Here is a 22,990-nt window from a genome sequence, read left to right as displayed (position 1 = left end):
AGCCTCCGCCATCAGTGTATGAATGTCTGTGTGAATGGGTGAATTTGGCAAGTATTGTACAGTGCTTTGAGCTGTCAGTACACTGGAAAAGCGCTATAGAAATGCAAGACTGATACCATTCATATCAGGATAATGATATAATATTGATATACTGACCAGCCCTACTGTTATCCAGTATTTAACTTTTATTTACCATCTTAAGCTGAGACACTTAAAAATCTGAATTTCCCACAAGTCACGAATGTGCCATGAATGTAGGTACCACAATGCACAGCTTCGTGCTACATATTCCCAGCCATCTGCCACTTTCTTGGATTCATTTCATGATTAGCTTCTAAAAGAGATCATTGTTCACTATTGATGTCAAATATTTGGGGCTGAAACTTGAGATCTGAAAGAGTTTAGAGCGTTGATATCTGTATTAATGTGTTTGTAAGTAGATTGTTAATTAAATATCATAACTGATGTCAGTGTAGCATACGTGGAAAAAGACACACCCCAGCTCTCACTCATAATTTCTTTTTTTTGTCTTTTCATATGTGAAGGATGAAAATAAGTTGGGGATAATAAAACACAGCCTGTAATTTGTGTTTAGCAGTCAGCTGAGCCTGCCACTCAACCCACCGCATCCTCACTGCAGACATGTCATTCATCAAAGCATCTTTTCTCACATGTGGTGAGAAGCAGAGGTACTTTAACCTTAATTGTATTGTTATTGTTGTGGAGGCATTTGAAAGCAAAGTTGTTCCCCAACAGGAGAACCAGCAGTCAGAAGTGTCACTTTTTTTTAATTTCCCCTCACAGGGTGACTCATAAACCTTCTTTATGCATCAGACTTAGTTTAAAAAAACAAACCAAAGCAGTGGCGAAAGCTGCTGTGGTAAGACCTGCTCATATTTCAGGAAGCTGAGAGCTGATTTGAAATGGGAAAATTTTCATTATTAGAACAAAGTGAATGAGTGGAAGACACTTTACAGTGTTACCTGAGCAGGCAAGTCATTAGCCTTTATGAACACTCTCCTGGGTGTGTTTTATACACACACACAGACACACAGAGAGAGAGAGAGCTTCTTTATCTGGAGCTGCGTGTTTGCTCACTCTCCTTCAGCCAGTAACCTTGACAAGAATTTGACTTTGAAATTGTGCTGACTGACATGAATCCCTGCAAGGTTACCATAATCTTAACCATACCCCAACTAAAGGAACAGTTCACCCAAACAGTAAAATCCAGTCATCATCTCTCCCTCCATTAAGTTTCATAGTAGACATTTTGTAGACATTTCTGGAGCTTCACAGTAAAACAGAGTTGCAGCATTCTCCTAAACAACTGAAGTAGCTGGAGACTTGATTTAAAACAGAAAAACAACCAAAGAAACATCAAATGTCTCCATACAGCTTTTCTGCTGTAACCACAGTCTGCAGAAGCCCCAAGATCACAAACTGATTTGAAAAGATGATATTTACACCCTTTTATAAGCTGAAATCTTCACTGTAGCTGCTGAGATAAAAGTGTTAGCGTACACCCTGTCTGCTGTGGGTGCACGAGCTCGACCACATGTTAAGGGTGTAAATAATGTCTGTTCAAATCAGTTTGGGCTCTCGGGGCTTCTGGAGACTTGGATTACACCGGACGAGCTGTATGGAGCCTTTTTATATTTTTTTGGTTGTTTACAATGTTATAAAAAGCTTCAGAAATGTTTTGTGGACTACTAAACTTCACCTGACTTTCCATCAGCATGGGGGGAGGGGATAATGAATGATTTTTCAGTTTTGGGTGAACTTGTCCTTTATCATACTTCTACTGATGTGTAAATGTAGGAAGTCATTATAATTATGCTTATGTTTTCACCTGTGTCTGTTTGTTGGTTGGTTTATGTTAGCAGGATTACACAAAACCTTTTTATCACTGCGAGATAGGGTGGCTGTTGGGCCTTGGTGGAGGTATGCACGCCACTGAGTGCCATTCTAGTTAGGGTAACCCTAACCCTAATCCTTATGATTGTGTCCTTCCCCCTCATAAGTGCCTGCAGTGAACAGCTGGAGTTTAATCTTAAGCCCTTTTATTTTGAAACATTTAGTATTTTTCTGTAACATTTGAACTCCCTTCAATGTTATTTTTCTATTCACATGTATGCATTTCCATTTGAACATGTCTGCTTTTAATCAGACCTCCTTCTCTGGCTCATCCTGTTTCTATATCTGTACCAAGTTTTCCTTTTTCCAACATCAAAGTACTAAAGGATGGAGAAGGCAAAATAACTCAGGAGAAGGCATTGCCTACCTTGCTGGTGTCGTTATGTCATTACTTTAGTTTCTTCACCCAAAAGCTATGCAGTTTTTTATTTAAACAGATCATCGCGGTAAACAAGTTCTTCAGAAAAAGCCTCCAGTAATAGAAGAATGAGGAGAAAATGGAAATATGTCGCTGACTATCCACCAAACTCTGAACGACGAACAACAAAGAAGAATGCAAAAGTAATAAAGAACCAAAAACCTAAATAAACAGCTCTATAAATGTATTTTGTGTTGGGTTTTTTTAATGAGCAAGAGGTTTTGTGTACTCTAAACTCCAAAGGGTGCCTCAGTGCTTGATGTCTCACTGTACATTTAATTGACTTGTAAGCTCCATTGAAAATTGGACCAACCTGTGCTGCGCTGTCACTCAGCAGCAGCCTTCATAACAGCCATAACTTGTTATCAGTAGAAGGGTTTTACTGTGAGGCAGCTGCAGGAATACAGAATACTAGCAAAGTACACAGACATGCCAAGCCAACAGAAATACGGGCAGTAATTCATACTGTGACACTGACTTCTTTCTGCTAAATATTTACTTTAAAAAGCAAAGATATCCAAATGCAATGAAAGATAGAAGAACACACAGTAAAGGAAGAAATACGAAACAAAACCTCCATTCTGCTTGATTGTGTCTCCATATACAGTCTATACTGGTTTTGGTCTTTTTTTCTGTATTTGACGGGTCCAAAATCCAAGAGCCCCCTCATAGTATGGGATCCAATAGCTTTGTGGGGAACAAAATGTTGGACTCCTCATGAAGTGGACATCCAAATGTTTTTTTTTTTGTTTTTTTTTAATGTTTCCCCTGTTAATCTAAACATGTATCTGCTGGCTGTTTATAATCATATGGATGCCTCTGGAGGCGGATCAGAGCCGCAGCGAAATTGTCCCCCCTATCCGCATCTGTAACTTTCACACAGACAGTGAGGCGGAGTATCGACGCACGATATTGTCTTTCACATTTGTATACAGTGATATTCAGCTTCAGGGTTTCAGTGTTATGAATGTACTTTTAAAATGCTTTTTTTTGTCTGTTTTCTTGTCAGTCATCCCCAACACCCTCAAGGTCTCCCCCCAGACCCCACCCCCCATCATTCCAGAAGGAAGTGACTTCACGCTGTCCTGCAACGTCACCCGGGAACTCACCCATCCCACCTACCTGTCCGTCACCTGGTCGTTGAAGAAGGGAGGAACAACAGAGGACATTTTGACATTTGGCCCTCAGGGAGATGTGGTTGCAGGGTCGAAGTTTGCCCGGCGCTATGCTGACGGAGGCATCCGTTTGGTTCCCGGGAAGAATGGAGTGTTTGAATTGGTGATTTCCAGAGTGACATCATCAGATGAAGGGATTTATGAATGCAACGGAACGGAATGGACGCATGAAAATGGAGGGAAATGGATAAAGATTGTGGAAAGCACAAGAGAGATGGGAACTGTTGCTGTTACTCCTACAGGTAAGGGAAAGCAAAGAGTCCAGACAGCTTTTTCAACGAGTGACATCATCAGGTCAAAGTGTGAATAAGTCCAATATTTTGGTTTATGACCAAATGCCTCCAAAACTAACGACATCTGATAGCATGTTAACATGCTTAACTAAGATGGTGAACATGACAAATATTATACCTGTTGAACACCAGCATGGTAACACAGCCATCATGAGCACCTTAGCATGTAAACGTTAGCATTTAGGTCAACACTCTGCTGTGCCTGACTACAGTCTTCAGAGCCATTAGCATGTAGTCAACTTATTTTTGTTCAGGGTTTCTATGATAAAAGTTGTCAGGCCTGATGGCCACTAGGACTGTCGCAATAACTGTTGGCAGCTGCTCTGGTCGCAAAACCTAATGTAGTGTTTGCCGGTTTGGGAACATTTATGCTTTCAACTAAATGAACAGAGAGCCGGCTAACTTAGTAAAGGAAATATACAAAATCTGCATCCGAAAGTGGCGAGGCTAAAGAGATTCGACAAAGCAGAAGTGCTTAAATGCAGGAGGATTTGCTCTCTGCTACTAAATATCCCTCAATTCACAGAATCAACAGCACAATAGTCCCAGGATCGGATTGGAACTTTGCCCTGGATTATAATGCCACATAGGAGAAAGTCACATAGCCTGCACCTCACTTGCTCTGGTACTCGCAGCTGGAAACACCAGCACTGTCTTTGTAGAAAGTCATATTATTATGTAATTATCACAATGCATTATAGCTGTGGCGTTAGCATCCCATGGCTTGCTGGCAGACCCAGGAGGCAGAAGGAGAGAGAGTGCAGGGGACAAGCAGGCAATGAGATGAAACATTTTCCTGCTGTACCCTTGACAAAGAAGCCTTGTTTTCTAAACAAAAAAAAATTATGAAGTGGCCGTAATACTGCGTACTGTGTTATTGACCCTTTTAATCACTGCATGGGAAATTTCTTCACCGCGACAGCCCTTGTGCCCCCCGCCACTACCACTATTCACAATGGGCTTAGTACTAACTTTGACATACTACAGTAAACTATTGAAACGTCAACCTTTTTTCAATATCCCGCCCAATCCAGGATGTGATTGGTCAGTTCACAAAATTCCCAGCCTGTGAAATGTATGAAAAGTTTGACATGTTTTAACAGAAGGACCCGGTATAGCTTCATAGCCAGCCATCCAAGCCCAAACCTTGCTTAGGAACTGCTATCAACTCCCAGCTATCCAGTCTCTTTTCAACCATCCATTTGGGTTCAGTGGGGTCCAGTGCAACTCACCTGACTCGATGTTTACCACTGCTTGAGATAACCAACACGCTCCTAGAACTGTGTAAAACAGGGTAAGGCTCTCTGCTCCCGTATTTTAAACTGGATCAACGTGGCAGCTTGTCTGGAATGTCCTCTTAAATAAATGAAAAAGTTAACCGAAATGTGTTTCAGAAAAAGTTTTAGGTGAGCCACACAGTTCCTGAATCATTCTTTGTTTTTAAATTGAAAACAGTATTTAAGTTCACAGGTCGTTCCAGAAGTGGTGAGTCGCTTTGGGGTCCCCCGATTTGCATAAAGTAGCCTAGACCTGAACTGAATTCAAATGCAGGATGGCCAGCATTATCCCCATCTCTTGGAACTCAGTGCAGCGTTAACAGGAGGCTGGGCTAACGTAGACATGAGCAGTGTGTCTTCCTCATCACCAATCACCTCCAGTGGTTGGTCGTCTGACAAAGGCTGCCTAATGTTATATGGCTTTTAGCTTTCCCTAAATTACATTATTGCTAAATGTCACAAAGGAAGTAGTTATTTGTCTTACTGACTGTTTGTCCATTAAGCTAAGTCTGCTAGCAAGCTATAGTTAGCTTGTGACAGTTGGAAGCATCAAGTGTTGAATGTCATGACTGTAAAGAACATTGATCTCAGACCTGCTGTTTTCCTAGATCGAGTTCATGTTTTAACCAACAGATGTTGCTCATGAGCTTTCCAAACATTATATTTGATAAAAATAGGCTATATACAAAAAAAATCACTGATGCTTAGGCCCAGTGGGAGGCCAGGCTTGCTTTACAGTGGTGGAAACCTTCCTTGTTTTGAGCACATACACGTCTCTGCTACTGTATGTTGAACTGTGCGCCTGTTGTTCATGTTCTGTACAGTCAAGTTTGAAATGTTACGATCAGCCTGTCAATGAACTTTATTAGAGCGGACCAAGGCTAAATTCTAGCAGCAGTGGTGTAACAAAATGTCAGATAACCTGATGCAAATATGATTTAAGTAAAAACTGGTTATTTTTTCATTTCCTGGATGGTGGATTCTCCAAGCATTATAAAGGTGGTATCGATCTTTTTATATAACAGACCTGCCAACATGTACGCATTTTTCGTACTCGGCACGCATTTTGACCCTTAACTACGCTTGTACGAATTGCTGCTCTCCACGTACGCATTTTGTTGCATCACGCAGTTCGCCGGTTTACAGTTTCTATGCAAGTTGAATCTATGAAGTTAATTCTGCCGCTGAGCCACAACAATCTGCGTGTAAGTGGAGTGAAAAGCTTTTGGCCAATCAGAGCGCTACATTTTAACACCCTCGCCCACCTGCCCCTCCTAACCAAATGCTGCGCACGTTCAATTCAATTCAGTGCCTCAAGCAAGCCAGGGTGGCCGGATAACCGATCCCTCTTCGCCCGCTTGATGTCACTGCTAATCGCCTGCATCCCTATAGATCTCAGCCAATGCAAACAGCATTGAAAAGGTAAAATTAAGACGTTGAGTTTACCCGACGGTGTTGTTAACCACTCGTCAAAGTTACTGTGTGTGTGTTGCAAATAGTAGTGTAGCGCCAGTTAAAATAAGTGAAGCTGTTACTGGTGGTGGTCCTAAGTATTTTATTCCTGGAAGCAATTCTTTATGACCAACAACAACGTAAGAGCTAAAATAAAAACAAATAAAAAGCCATTAGTCCATACATCTATAATTAGCCTGTGGCATTTAGCTTTACTTTGCATTAAACGAACTTTAATTTCAACACAAATATAAATGTACCATAAACCTTTACTTGACACTTTCAGCCAGGCTAATAAATCACTCTTGTAGTTTAGTTCAACACCGTAGTCATTTTCCTTTATCCTTGAATTTCCTTATATCCATGTGACGCTTGTTTACCTTCCTCAATCAATTTACCGTCCATTCGCTTCTTTTCCGTTTACCAAACCCTTTCAAAATAAAATACATCCGTTTAACAGGAAGTGTCAAAATAAAATATCTAAAATAATACATAGTAAATAAAAACCAACATGCACTATGTTGATGTCCTTTACAAGTAGGCTAACCGCAAAGTTTCACCAAATCCATTACTGCTACAGACAAAACCGGAAAAAACAATATACCGGACTGCCTCAATAAAAGGTTTGGTATGTTGTATATTATGTATCATGGTGCTTGGTATCTCACTGGTAGGTGGGCAACAGTGGAACGCACATTGGCGGTGGGCTGACGGTGCGCGGGGGGTGGGGTGGGGTCGGTTTGTACTCATAAAATTTCTTCAAGGTTGGCAGGTCTAATATAATTGTCTATGAGAAAGTGAATTAGCATATTTGGGTCATAGCAATAAAGCTGTCACAGCTTATTGCTGTTTACACAGTCTCTGCTCGGTCATTCATACTAACTTCCTTAACATCACTGCCAAAACCATAGAATCATGCCTTTTTAGGAGTTTGTTTGTTGAGCTGAGTTGTGGACTTGCAGTTCATTAAAGCTGCTCGCTGCAGTGTTTACTCTAGAGATTTAACACTCTGGAGTTGAGTCATTTTATTGGATTTTGTTTCATCATTTGGCTGCCTTAAAAAGCCATTGTTGCTGCTGTTGGCATCTTACAATAGTTGTGACCGGATGCAGGCTTCAGGTAATTATCTGTCTGGCAGACATGTACATTATAGACCACAAGAGAGCGAATCAACTCATGCAAGGCTAGAATCTGTGACTTTCAGCTCTGTCACTTATATGATAAAAAAACAGCTTCATAAAAACGGCATAAAGCCTTCAGTGTCTCCAGAGGGAGCTGTGTGAAGTCTGGTCCGTGACCTCTAGTGATGTCACTTGACTCAGTGTCAGTTGGGGCTGAAGACTATGAGTCTTAAAATGAAACAGATCTGTTGGTGTGGAGTTAGGAGGAAGAGAGTGTAGGTGCTCCTCATCCAGGCTTGAGGTTAGCAGCTTGAGGCTATGCTAGCTAGTACAATCATAACAGGTCTGAATAGAGCGGTGAAGTCCCTCCTCATCCAGTTTCCTCATCGGACCTTATTACAAAAAAATAATGCATGGTGGTTAATGGCAATAGACGGATCATTTTTTGATCCTGTTTAAATTGGGCCGTACGATGCTTGTCACTTTAAAAGATCATTTTTCAAGTCCAGAAAGTATAAAATTAAGTAGTAAAATAACATTTGTTTTGTGTAAAACTGCTTAGTGAACTACATCAGCTCGCACAATATATGTCTCCAACACCAACATGGCAGTGCTACTGTCAAGTGATCCTGTGCAACATAAACTTGTCATCCGGGGGTTCCCTGCACATCCCTGCAGTAATTAAGCCTGAAGTCATAGTGCTGTAGTAATAAGAATCTGGAAGTAATTACACCAAAGAGAGCAATAGATCATCTTAAAATCTCTCTCTGAGTCTTGGCCACTAGACTGGATGAGTTTCAGTGTCCCGTTCTGCTGTGTTGGATCTGGAGCGATATTGGAAGGAAGTGAAGGCTGAAAAGCGAGGGAGGGACGTGGGAGAGTTGTCTCTCTGGTGTGTGACTGTCTTTATTTGAATGGCATCCTCTCCTCTGGGAGACTCTGTCTCGCTCTGTCCCAGGATGCCCGTGACCCTCACTGTCTGTCTGTCTGTCTGTCTGTCCTGAGAGAGGCCCCCTGCACTCACACACTCTCTCTCTCTCTCTCTCTCTCTCTCTCTCTCTCTCTCTCTCTCTCTCTCTCACTCGTTCACTGCAGTTGCCGTGGTCACCATATCTTATATCCTTCTGGGTTACCATATCCTTTTAAGTGCTAAAACACACAGTGGTTTGTAATGAAACCAGAGCTGAGCAGCACGCATGCGCACGCACACACACACACACACACACACACACACACACACACACACACACGTCTATTGTGTCCCAGTCAGTTCATATTGACTTACTGACTCGAGTAAAGAGGATGAGAAAAGTCAAACAGAGTGGGCTTTGTCTCTTTTGTCCTCTTCCAGACACCATACAGAGACTCTTCCCCACATACTGCAGTCGAAGTTGTTACTGGAGACCAACTGCTGGTTTGAAGATGAACAAAAGATTTTTAATGGAAAGGATTGTAAAAGTCTTCTGAAGCATCAGTGCTGAGAGAAGCCAAACACACATCAGTGCCTTCCTCTGTGTCTCTGACATTTAGAGATGACTCTTTACTTTGCCTTTAACATCTTCGCTCTCACGATGTCCAGTTGACTCTAATGGTTTTTCTATGGAAAGCTTTTTTGAATTTTCATTTTCATTGTCTCCACCTGTTTCCTCCATCATGGATGGATAGTAAGACTGTAGACATTAGCACTGAGTATTATTCTGTTTTTCAGAATTTAAATATTATTCTTTTAATGAACTCTTTGAACTTTATTTGATGCAGTTTGCATAAAAAATGCAGCCCATCAGTTATAAAGTACCATTATGTGATTGGCCAACAAAGTTTGAATGCCATGTAAAAAGTAAATAAAAACACAATGATCATTTGAACTATGTTTACTGACAGTGAACAGTTTTCCAAATTGTTCCTGAGCTCATGTGGTAATAACATTTTCTCCAATCAGGTGCTTCACAAAGTGGTGAACCTCACCATGTCCTTGCTCGGAAACGACTCAGATCTAGTCCACACTTATACGGTTATTTTTGAAACTGTGTTTTAAAACCAAAATAACCCCTGTTCATGCTAACACACCTGAAAACACAGACCACATGACCATTCACATACACTGGACACGTGCATACCGGTGTAAACAGGAGTAAACAGATTGTATCTGTCTGTCTGTCATTGGCTGCTTAGTTAGCAAACAATGACAACAGCTCCAAAAATCTCAGTTACTGCTCATCCAGACGTGAACACTGGTCAGGTCAGTGTCAGTGACCTGAAGAGCCGTTTACCTGCCAAAGACGAACCTCGGAGAAAAAGCTTTATTTTAAGAACTACCTGTACACACGTGGACAGGGCCTGAGCCTTTCAAGGATGCCTCTTTCATACCCAACCATGACACTATTACCTGTTCACCTGTGGAATGTTCCAAACAGGTGTTTTTGGAGCATTCCACAACTTTCAAGTATTTTGTCACTCCCGTCCCAACGTGTTTGAAATGTGTTGCTGCCATCAAATTAACAAGAAGCATATATTTATAAAAAATCAATTAAGTTTTCATGTTTGACGTCATCATCGCCAAACATGAAAACTTGGCAAACAATGTCTTCATGTGCATAGGCGCCCTCAGACAGGTAGTGGCTGTGCCATAGGCCTGTTAATAAACTAAAATCCATCATTTAGATAAGTCCATTGTTTCCTCAATGTGATGTGCTCAAACTGTTTACTTAGTCTGATAAAAGTCCAAAATCTGTCACAGATCTTCATTTTTGAAAATGGCATTCTTTACCCATGTTCATCCATCCCACACTTGATAAATTAAAGTTGACTATTTTTCTATTTTCTGTATTTTCTATCTTCAATAATGCAGAGTCTGTAAAGTCAATGTTCAGCCACTCACAGACCAGCTCTGTGTGTTATTGTGGCTTTGCACATATTAGGATGATGTGACTGATACTGTCTCTGTCCCCGTCCTCTCAAGGTCAGTCCCTCAGCGTGAAGGCTTCATCCTCCTCCTCTCCCTCTTCCGCGGCTCTGCTCCTCTCCCCCGGTAACACGCTGACCCTCCTCTGCTCCGTTGCGGCCGACAACCTGCCTGCCCTCGCCCTGGAAGTGACCTGGCTGGCAGACGGGCGCGAGATCATCACCATGGAGCGTAGTGGGGTGGTGATCTCCAACACGTCCTCGAGCGGAGCACAAGGAAAGCGGGGGGAAGTGAGCCTGGAGCGGACGGGAGCTGGAGAATACAGGCTGGGGGTGAGGGGGGTGAGCGGAGAGGACGAAGGGGTGTACGCCTGCCGCATCCGAGCCTTCATCGAGAAAGGAGGAAGGAGTACGGGAGGAGGAGGGAGGTGGCACATGGCGGCCGAGAAGACGTCCAGCCCAGTGACAGTGAAGGTGTCACAGATCAGTGAGTGAAAGTACAGCATGTTTCAGTCTCAGTCTAACAATTGAGTTACCAAGTAAGTTTGAAGAATTAAATGCTAATTTAATTATTGTTAATTATTGAACAACATTAAATTGCTACCTCTGTTCAAACAACAATTCATAACCCAAATATAAATGAATGTAATGATTAAATGATGGTTCCTTAACTAAATATTTTTTGTAATAAATAACTTCAACTTAAAAATTGTAAAAGTACTGTCAGCATTTATTTACGAGATAAAAAATATGAATTGTGAAGACATTTTTTGACTCTCCGATCATCAAAGTCAAAGGCAGTATAGCGATAGGATAAAAGCAATAATGTGTTGACCTTTACAAATCTAGATTTGATAGGCCAACAACAGCATCACATCAGACCTGAATTTTAATTTTTTTTATTTTAAATGAATTATAACAACCCAACTTTCGAAGTAAGATATATGAAAAACTCATGAGTTTTCTCTTTTTTTTTAAAAATTTATTTATTTATTTATTTATTTTTTGAAGTCATTCATTTTGCTGCCCAGAATGGACTTCCATATGGTTGTGTCAAAAGACAACTTCAGTGACTGGCAGGCCCTGGCCGTCTGCCTGTGCCCTGCATGTCACAGCACACTGTGTGCCATGGCACCAATATTACTTGCAGCACAAAAGCACATTGCTTTAGGGCACAAACAGAGAAACAGCAATTTTTGTCATCCTGATATGAGGCTGAATTGTCTGGAATTGAGTTGATCATGATGTTGCTTAAATGTTATCCTGTTGCTGTCTAAATCCTCTTTTCGTTTAGTGGAGTGAACAAGGAATGGCTGATGCAGACCACAGTCGATATTCGTGTATTGTGACAGCTTTGAATGTTTTGAACAGATTTCAGTGGGCTCTAGGTGCAGTTTGATCAGAGTGCTGAACACAAATCGTTTGATGTCGTTGATTTGTCACTGTGGGTCCTGATGATTCCTGTGGTGCTCATTTGCTAATTAGCATATGAGTTAATAATGCTGTGAAGTGGTCTTATTGGATTACAGCGCTGTAGACATGTGTTCTGTGTACTGATTAATGTTGTCAGTTATTTTAATTTATCAAAACTGTATCTTAAGAAAAGCAAAAATCCTTCATATTATGACTGTTGAAGTGAGCTGTCCAAAATATTTGTCTTTGTCAATATTGATGGGAACAAGTCTTGGAGAGGCATTGAGTTCTTGTGTTTTTATGCTTTGTTTTACACTGAGTGGTCAGCCATTTTTTAGCCACATTCATCAAGGACGGTGTGTTTGGAGACAGCTCAGATGTCCAACACAGAGAGTGAATAAAGCGAGGGACAGAGTAGATGTAGAGGGCCATGTGCATGTTCTGTCTGAATGATTTCATGATTTGTGGATGTGTAAGTGTGCTGTGGTGCCACAGATGAATCTGGAGTCTCAAGGGGAAACTCTTTAATCCTCTAGTCAGCCTGTCAACTCCTGCAGCGAGGAAGATTGATTAGCCATGCCTGTCCTGCACTGTGCTACCTCTGTGTGTGTGTGTGTGCGTGTGTGCGTGCATGTGTGCGTGTGTGGCTCTGATCCTGCCTCTAAAGAGCAGTGGTGTCAAACACAGTTGACACAGCAATCAATTGCTGACATGGTGGGTGGTCTCTGTCTGTCTGTCGGTTTCCATCCCTCTCACTGCGTTCTTTAATTTTGCATGGTGTTGAATTTTCTCTGGGAATGTAGTTGGCTTGTAAAGGTGGTGTTATTAGTTCTGCAATTAGATGTAGAATTATTTTCGTTTTAATGATAAAAGGTGTGATGCTCGCACTTTTCTTTTTCTCTTTGATTTGACTTAAGAAGGATGTTTCAATCAGTCTCGGCACATGAAGAAATGTGCGTTCTAACCAGAAAGCTTTTTCAGTGGGACATTTGTCTGTTAGTTAGAGTCATCTACAGTACATTTTTCTCTTACAGATTTCTCAGTGAGTTACAGCCACACCAGCAAATGTTGTTGATTGAGCAAAACCTGTGGCATGGTCTCTGGAAACATGCCTAATATTTGAAGACAACAACAAGGCTCCAGACTAACTTGCTAACCACCATCCCGGAAAAAAACGAAAAGAAAAGGGGCAGTCCCATGATCAAAATATTGTTGCTTTGCTTTGTTATTATCAGTAGTAATTGAAAAATATTATCATTTAGTGCACTATTACCTCCAATCTGTACTCAGCTGAAGGTGACATATTATGCTCATTTCTGCTTGTTGTCCTTGGTGTCTAAATGGAATGTTAGTAACATGCTTTGGTTGAAAAAAACGAAGGATTGAGCACAGCAGGGTTGTTTACACACCAGTTTCACAGCCCTGCTCTAAGCGGCCGGTTTGAGTGCCTTTCCCTTTAATGCTAATGAGCTACTGCGTGCGCCGCCCACCTCTTCCTGCTGGGCGGAAGACGTGAGGACGGCATCGCGTGACCAAGGCAACGAGCGATATACAGCAACTTCAGTAAAGTTGAAAAAAAAACAAAAAAACAACAACAACAACGAGCAATACACAACGTGACGAAACATTTCTGTGTCCATGCCTGCATATAACTGATAGTAGCACAGCAGACATGTAGCAGGGTAACCCCTGTCTCCAGCTCCAAAACAAAGTAGTGATTGCTTTACTGCAGATAACGTTTTGGTACTCTCAGGTCTGGTCTCTCATGCCAGCAGCTAATGCTACAGCTAACGCTACAGGTAGTTAGCTGTAGCGTTAGCTGTGTGTATACCAACACACAGTAAGTCGTACGCCTGCAAGTTACTCCTGGGCATCTAACCCGCAGATTCCACTGGATACGGTACGGCTGCGTTACGGCTCCGCCACGGCGGCGGAGCTGATCCGTAGCACTCTAGTCTATGTGTTTACTCCCACCAGGTCCGCTGCGCTGCGTGTCTGCTGCGTCCCAGCTCCGGCAGTCCGCAGCCCTGCGGATCAGATACGCAGGACTTCTATTCTGGCGGACGCCGCAACACAACGCAGCAATTCAGCCGAATTTAGCACAGAGCAGACAGGAAGTCAGACACGAAACAACCACAAGACATCCGGTTGATTTTCAAAATAAAATACTCCGTGTTGATACAAACACAAAAACCTCAAAAAAGAGACAAATACAAGGTCTTCTTCTAATCCGTCGGTCGGGAACACTTCGTGTTGTTGTGTTTATAACACATACATATAACTGCGGTCGTGTGTGATTATGTAATTATCGCGGGAATTCCTCGGTTTCGTCTCTCCAGCTGATCGGCAGAGCTGCGCCGTGGCGGAGTCAAAACGCAACTGGTGGGGGTTGCCGGACGAGGACGACGGAGCACAATCGTACCGGAGCCGTAACGCAGCCGTACCGTAGCTGTACCGTATCCAGTGGAATCTGCGGACACTGTCCTTTAGCACAACATGCTAATTAATCAACGTAGCTCACTGGCCGTGAATAACAGACCATTTCATACCATCTCCTCTGCGTGTTCACGGCGGAACAGGAGCTCACCGTCCACTAACAACTGAGACAATTTCATACCATCTCCTCTGCGTGTTCACGGCGGAACAGGAGCTCACCGTCCACTAACAACTGAGACAATTTCATACCGTCTCCTCTGCGTGTTCAATGTTGATAACTTCACATGTAACGTTAGTTCAGCCTCATATTTACATCAACGGTTAGCGTTAGCTCATGTGCTAAACGGCCAAGTAACACATATATACTGTATACTGTATACTGTTAAATCAGGGCTGCCAAGTTTCAGAAAATGACAACAGTCAGACTTTAGTGAGATGATGTGTTCGGCGAAAAAAATGTGGCCTGTTTTAACGTCGATTTGGCCTGTTTTAACGTCGATGTATACTTTAAGACTGATGTCCTCACCTCCATGCCAGCTGCTCTCCCTGCACTGTGGCCTCCTAATACTAGTCTTAATTGGCCAGAAATTAGAAATGAAAATTGTAACAAGGATTTTGACAAAATACATTTATTTGTCAATATTTCATTTCAACCAACTCTCCATCATTTAGCTGGGGACATGTCTCATGTTGTAGGCGTTTGTGGCAGATTTTGACGCCTTGAGAGGCAGGGGGCTCCCACTTGAAACACTGCTTTAGGGGGGTCTAAATTGATCTTTACAAGTCTGTAACTCTGACACACACACACACACACACACACACACACACACACACATATTGAGACTAGAGTCTCTTTTTCAAGTGTGAACTGGCCAAGAGAAGAGGCAAATAAATGTTACACAGCCAGGGTCCGAAATTAACAGCCGCCAAGCGCCAATGGCTGGTAAATTTTCTGTTTGGCGAGTAAATCGCGGAGGTTATCCGCCACTCTGGCGGGTAAATGTTTGTACCACAATAGTACGTAAAACTAAGAGTCTACTGCATTTTGGGACGCAAACACAAACAAAAACTGTGTGAATGTCTCAAATGCTGCGAGGGATGAAATTTCCCTCCGCCTCTGATGCGCCTCCGGAGGTGGTATCAGAGGCGCATTATTGGCTAACCGAACCAGTATGAACGGATAAGCCGGCGGCGCAGAGCGAGGGTGTGTCGATCTGATGGTGTTCACTGTCTGATAACTAAACAGGTCCATCACTCAGCAAAATATAGAGAATTGTCCCACAAAGCAACGTTACAGGACCAAACAACCGTAACGTAGCTAGTAACTGGTCGTGTCTTTGGCAACTTATATGAGGAAAAAATGCCGCAGTTATTAGTGGAGAAGTGTCTGTCCTACTTACTCTTAGTCACATTTCTGCCCAAAAAACAGCGTCTGTCCCCGGCAAAAACCTTTAACTCACCAACTGTTTGTCGCGGTGACGGTCAGCCCTCCCGATCGAGACTTCAGTGAACTTTTCCCCATAAACAGCCTCCCTCCCCGCGAGTGAGAGAGTCAGACAGCGTCCTGTTCATTGATGGTGATTATGTAGTTATGTAATTAAGAGCGAAAAACGTAACTTTGTCACTTTCCAGGATGTTTGGTGGGTCAGGATCTCAATCACTACACATTATAACAGCATCCATATGATTATAAACAGTCAGTGTGTACATGTTAACAGCTGGACACGGGGGGAAACACGCTGAAAAAAAACACATGTCATCACCATGACGCGTACCGTCATGCATCCTTTGGAGCTGCAGCGCCAGCTTGCTGTGTGAATTACACTCTGGTTCACGTTTTACTCCGGAGCTGCTCGGCTCTGTGTGAACAACCAGCGGTGGAGAAGTGGCGAACCGCCACTGCAGCGATAACTCTGACTCTGTGTGAAAAGGCCTCGGCTCTGGTGATGAGCTGTTTGGTGTGTCGCCAGTATACCAAAGAAAAAAACCGAGACATAGAACAATTGATAGATAGATTTTCTTGCTTTAACTCCTGTTGATAGCAAATACAGTACAGACCAAAAGTTTGGACACACCTTCTCATTCAATGAGTTTCCTTTCTTTTCATGACTATTGACATTGTAGATTCACACTGAAGGCATCAAAACTATGAATTAACACATGTGGAAATATGTACTTAACAAAAAAGTGTAAAACAACTGAAAATACGCCTTATATTCTAGTTTCTTCAAAGTAGCCACCTTTTGCTCTGATTACTGCTTTGCACACACTCTGCATTCTCTTGATGAGCTTCAAGAGGTAGTCACCTGAAATGGTTTTCACTTCACAGGTGTGCCCTGTCAGGTTTAATAAGTGGGATTTCTTGCCTTATAAATGGGGTTGGGACCATCAGTTGTGTTGTGCAGAAGTCAGGTGGATACACAGCTGATAGTCCTACTGAATAGACTGTTAGAATTTGTATTATGGCAAGAAAAAAGCAGCCAAGTAAAGAAAAACGAGTGGCCATCATTACTTTAAGAAATGAAGGTCAGTCAGTCCGAAAAATTGGGAAAACATTGAAAGTGTCCCCAAGTGCAGTTGCAAAAACCATCAAGCGCTACAAAGAAACTGGCTCACATGAGGACCGCCCCAGGAAAGGAAGACCAAGAGTCACCTCTGCTGCGGAGGATAAGTTCATCCGAGTCACCAGCCTCAGAAATCGCAGGTTAACAGCAGCTCAGATTAGAGACCAGGTCAATGCCACACAGAGTTGTAGCAGCAGACACATCTCTAGAACAACTGTTAAGAGGAGACTGTGTGAATCAGGCCTTCATGGTAGAATAGCTGCTAGGAAACCAGTGCTAAGGACAGGCAACAAGCAGAAGAGACTTGTTTGGGCTAAAGAACACAAGGAATGGACATTAGACCAGTGGAAATCTGTGCTTTGGTCTGATGAGTCCAAATTTGAGATCTTTGGTTCCAACCACCGTGTCTTTGTGCGACGCAGAAAAGGTGAACGGATGGACTCTACATGCCTGGTTCCCACCGTGAAGCATGGAGGAGGAGGTGTGATGGTGTGGGGGTGCTTTGCTGGTGACACTGTTGGGGATTTATTCAAAATTGAAGGCATACTGAACCAGCATGGCTACCACAGCATCTTGCAGCAGCATGCTATTCCATCCGGTTTGCGTTTAGTTGGACCATCATTTATTTTTCAACAGGACAATGACCCCAAACACACCTCCAGGCTGTGTAAGGGCTATTTGACCAAGAAGGAGAGTGATGGGGTGCTGCGCCAGATGACCTGGCCTCCACAGTCACTGGACCTGAACCCAATCGAGATGGTTTGGGGTGAGCAGGACCGCAGAGTGAAGGCAAAAGGGCCAACAAGTGCTAAGCATCTCTTGGAACTCCTTCAAGACTGTTGGAAGACCATTTCAGGTGACTACCTCTTGAAGCTCATCAAGAGAATGCCAAGAGTGTGCGAAGCAGTAATCAAAGCAAAAGGTGGCTACTTTGAAGAACCTAGAATATAAGACATATTTTCAGTTGTTTCACACTTTTTTGTTAAGTATATAATTCCACATGTGTTAATACATAGTTTTGATGCCTTCAGTGAGAATCTACAATTTTCATAGTCGTGAAAATAAAGAAAACTCTTTGAATGAGAAGGTGTGTCCAAACTTTTGGTCTGTACTGTACATTCATCAATATATTAAAAATAATTACGCTTCAACTTTGCTCTGGCCTCTTCTTTAAGTTTGTATTCAACATAATACTTTATCTCAATGAAATGTATTGAAATTAATGTTTATGTAACACAAAAAGGCAATTTATTATTTTTGCCGGTAAAAAATATGCTTAGCCGGTGGATTTTTTCACCTACCAGTCCACTTGGCTGGTGAGTCAAAAAGTTAATTTCGGACCCTGTACACAGCTCTGCAACAAATACAGGACAATGATAGACTTATAGCAGCCTTAAAACAGTACATATTAACTAGGAAACTCAAGGAGAAACAGGGAATCAACAGTGAACTAATACAGATAAAAACTAAGAGCAACATTTGTCCTACGTCAACATCAAACTAGTAAAAATATTTAAAAAGTTAACCCATTTTCAATAATTTTGTATGATCAAAATTGGGTAGTTACCTACCGTCCGTCTTCTAGACTTGTAGTCAAGACTGCCTAAACCGAAACCAAACACTACCAAGACCAGAGAGTATCAAGACCAAGAAGAACAAGAAGACCAAGACAGACCAAGTCAAGACCAAGACTAGTTCAGCTCGAGACCGAGAACAAAAGGACAAGCGCCAACGGCGTCTGTGTCACAAAATGCATGTGATTGGTACCACTTGAAGGGGGCGTATAATGGTATAAAAAATAAAAAAACTGTGCCTGCCTGGATATTATAGGTTACAAATCCCTTCGAGACCGCTCGGCCAGTCCGAGACATTGCGAGACCGAGAGACCCGAGACCGAGACAAGACCGAGACCAAAGACTGTTGAGGCCGTGACAAGACCAAGACCACAGAAAAGTGGTCTCGAGACCGGTCCCGAGACCAACACCGGTCTCGAGAACTACAAGTCTAACGTCTTCTAGCGAGGGCTGGATTATTCAAAAGACCGGACTGTTACGTAACAATCCGGGTGAAATCCAAATGGCTCGTTTATAGACTCATTTCCTGACTCCAGTAGTTTACAAAACATTGACTTATGCCTGGACTACACGAATACGATATATTCCTAAACGCACATTTTTCTGTCCAGTTGGGCTTCTCAACCACACGAACACGGCGATTTCACCCACATAAACGGAGATATTTTTAAACGGATAAAAAAGTGGAGAAATAAAAAAATATCCGATTGAGTGGATCCGTGTAGCGATGTTAAACGGAGCTGGTGTTGACGCGATGACGTCAAGCACCTAGCAACAAGCCGTTTGCACATGCGCATTGAAGCAAAACGGTTGTCAACAACAATGGTCGACATGTACCGGGCTATCTATGTGTGCTTTGCACTTTTAGGTCTCATCTCAGCTCTACACATGAACGTAATGTTGTTGCAACAACTCCACTTCATCGTCGGTCCACACAAAAGATTCTATTTTCGTTTTCTTCGCCATAACTTCTTACCCTAACTGCCGCCGTTTGACTGCTTCTTCTGGACCGTTTGACTGCGCATGCTCATAACGTTCTTCTTCTGTGGTATTTTAGCCCTACTCTGCATCTAGCTTCTTTAGCTCTATTAGCTGTGTAAACTGTAAGCTATTAGCTCCTATAGCTGTTAGCTCTCTTGTCCAAACATGGCAGGACTCTGCTGCTCACTGGCGTCTAGCAGCTAACAGCTAACTAGCTCTCTTCTGCCAAATTTCAACATGGATTTGTTGTTATAATGGAACGCCAGGAAGAAAATAGTGAATTTACAGCATCCTTTGGAATTTTAACACGTATTTTGTTGTCGCACTCACATTGAATTGCCAGCCAGGATAAAATGATCAAGTGATGACATTTTATACCCAACAGGTCAAGGGTCAACTCCACTGTGAAAGTGTAATGTTCTACAAAAACACTTTTCTATCAATGATTTTTCTGTTGAATTGGTGACACTAATTTTGGGTGTCATCTTCTGTGCTGCTGGATTCAACATAAGTGTCAAGTGTCCACGTTTTACAATTTGTAGATTCTTCCTGTTTGGTCAGAATCAGCTTTATTAATCAAGCATGAACACATAGAAGGAATCTGACTGTTTTTTGTTTCTCTTAACAAACTTCCACACTAACAGACATACAGCAGTGGTCTACTAGAAGCTGATACTGATCTTTAGTTATTGCAGTAACCCCATGTGATGAAACTCTCTATCAGTCCTCTGTACTCCTCTGTAAAAAGGACAGTGAAGTCTCGAAGTGAAGACAGCATGTTTCTCACTGGAAATTATTCACTGGAATCACACGTCATGTTTGACTAAACGTAGAAGACCTACAACAACCAGAATGCACTGGGCCACTCCCCAAACGCCTGAGAACAGCTGGTCAGAGCTACTGATGTTAGACTGAAGTCTGATTGCATTGCTGGATTTAAAGCTGGGACAGTGTATGTGTGAAGTTAGGGTTAGTTGTCACATTGTAACATTGCCGTGTTTGTAACAAAACACTTATTCAGATGCCCATTTCGCCCCACACACTTAGGTTTTTAGTTCCAGTTTCTTTTCGGGATGCTGAAGTGTGTCTCTAGCACCCCCCTGTCAACATGTGGCCCAAAGTTTGAATGTAGCTTCCACATGCTTGTTTGCTCCTGCCTTCAGTACCCATGTTGGCTCTGACAGAAAGGAGTCTTCGGACTGATCAGAAAGCCAGCTGCTGTTGTGGCATAACAGTTGGATTTCTGACAAACTCCCAATTCCCAATGATAAAATGGACTTTAATGAATAAATCGAGACATGTTACATAATGACTCTCACTTCAGCTACAGTACTATATTTAATGCTGTTGGGATTTCCCAGGAAGTGTTTTGGTAAATCGACTTGATGACATTTTACTTAGAACTCCAGAATGCCAATGTGTCATTTGATTTTAGGCAAGTGGCAATTACTCTTTTCTGCTCCCTGGTCTTTTTTGGGTGGGTAAGCTACTATATGTAGAGAATTGAAGTATATTAAAAACATTTATGGAGTCCAGTTTGTTTTGGTGCTTCTTGGCCCTAATGTTGTTAGTGATTTATTTCCTCTAAGGGCTTTATATTGCAAGGGTGCCACATGATACTGACATCAACAGGAAATCAGACGTGAAGTATTTACATTGAACATTACATTTACATTCACTGCTGTTCACTCTAAACCTTTTGGTTATGACATGAAGGAAGACTACCATCTCACATCGTTTTTTGCATGACAAATTCAGCATGGTTTCAGACTGAATATCATAGTGAAAGGTGAGTTTATAGTGAACCAGTCTTGTTTTGACAGCCATTTAACTGTAACAGTATTTACTTCAGAATGAGAAGTTAAAGCATAAAAGGTGTCTATAGCCAGTTTAATGGAGCTTGAATGATAGATAGTATTGACTGACAGACACAGTTCCACACATCTCTTTACTGTGTTTATGTTGCACTGCTGTCACTTGCCTCCTCGTGTTTCCCCCATTGTTTTAGCTGTGACTTCCCTGTTCTGTGGCCTGCAGTGTCCTCTCTTCTCCATCCAGTTTTATTTAAATATGCTTCAAAACACTCATTAGCATTAAATGGGATCTTTGCCAATTTTCAACCATCTTTGCATCACCACAACTGAACAATGTTAAACTTCTCTCCAGCCCCCACTTTTTTGCTGGAAAAAATCTGCCAAATGGCTCAAACTGCTGTTTGAATAACACAGCCCTTTGTCTCTATCTTCTCTAGAAGACTTCTCTTCTCATTCATTTCAAAAGTATTTGTGTCCTTCTTCTGCAGAGACAGTCCAGTTTTATGCAAGGGCCATCTTTCCAGCAGTGAAGTACTTCTTTAAGCAGCTATAGAATACATACAGCAGGACTGTTGGAAGTTGTAGTATTTATTAAGATGTCCTGCAGAACTGACCAGGGTAGTTTCAGAAAGAAACAATGAGAAACTTGCAAAATGAGCTAATTTACTGTGCTCTAGATCTACATTGATTAAAAAAAACCTCAACCTCATTTATCGACCAAACCAGTCATTGTTAGTGGACGCTAGGGCTGCACGATTAATCGTTAAAAAATCGCGATCTCGATTCACACATACACGCAATGTCATTTCTACACACGGCGATTCTGAAGCATTTTATATGTCGAGCTGCATCATAAACAAATGCTCCTATTTTCCTCCCGGATTTTTTCAAGCGCCCCCAAACGCAGCACTGCCGCTGCCTCCTCCCTCAACCAATGGTAAAGCGTCCTCACAACACGTGATTCAGTGGAGGAAACCTGGCTGCAGTTGAGTGTTTGGAAAGAGTGAGTGAGTGAGCGTTAAAGGATAACTACCGTTTTTTACAACCTGGACCTTATTTCTGGCAAAATATATGGTCATTTACTCACCCAGATAACTTTGGTGTCATTCGGCGTCGTTCGGACGAAATTAGATCCAGTGTAGCGGCGATATATCCATATAATGGGAGAGACGGGGCAGCGACACACAGCCTCTATATAACGCATTATCTGCCACGAAACTAGTTCATTTCATCAATATTTTGTTATGAAATGCTAGCGCTATTAGCCTCTGAGTCCGGGCTCGTCTATTGTCAACATCCGGGGTCTGTAGGCTGAGCTTGTTTACCTGTAGCTGCTACTGCTAGTTTGACCCCGGATGTTGATAACGGACGAGCCCGGACTCAGAGGAGAATAGCGCTAGCATTTCATAACAAAATATTGATGAAATGAACTAGTTTCGTGGCAGATAATGCGTTATATAGAGGCTGTGTGTCGCTGCCCCGTCTCTCCCATTATATGGATATATCGCCGCTACACTGGATCTAATTTCGTCCGAACGACGCCGAATGACACCAAAGTTATCTGGGTGAGTAAATGATCATATATTTTGTCAGAAATAAGGTCCAGGTTGTAAAAAACGGTAGTTATCCTTTAAAGCGGAGGAAGTCTGCGGTAAGG

The 22,990-nt window shown here is 42.2% G+C and overlaps 1 protein-coding gene across 1 annotated transcript in view; it reads left to right on the top strand.

Annotated features, from left to right (window-relative positions):
* Nucleotides 1–22,990, top strand: part of ptgfrnb (prostaglandin F2 receptor inhibitor b) — a 115,161-nt gene that overhangs the window by 24,028 nt on the left and 68,143 nt on the right. Inside the window, exons 4-5 of the mRNA XM_084346674.1 lie at nt 3,342–3,749; nt 10,610–11,038. Of these exons, the coding sequence (XP_084202800.1) occupies nt 3,342–3,749; nt 10,610–11,038 (837 nt within the window). The remainder of the gene's footprint in view (nt 1–3,341; nt 3,750–10,609; nt 11,039–22,990) is intronic.

The sequence above is a fragment of the Pagrus pagrus genome, assembly GCF_965226575.1.
Source record: "Pagrus pagrus genome assembly, chromosome: 24".
Lineage (NCBI taxonomy): Eukaryota > Metazoa > Chordata > Actinopteri > Spariformes > Sparidae > Pagrus > Pagrus pagrus.
The sequence above is the reverse complement of the archived record's forward strand: the minus strand, read 5'-3'. Positions and strand labels throughout refer to the sequence as shown.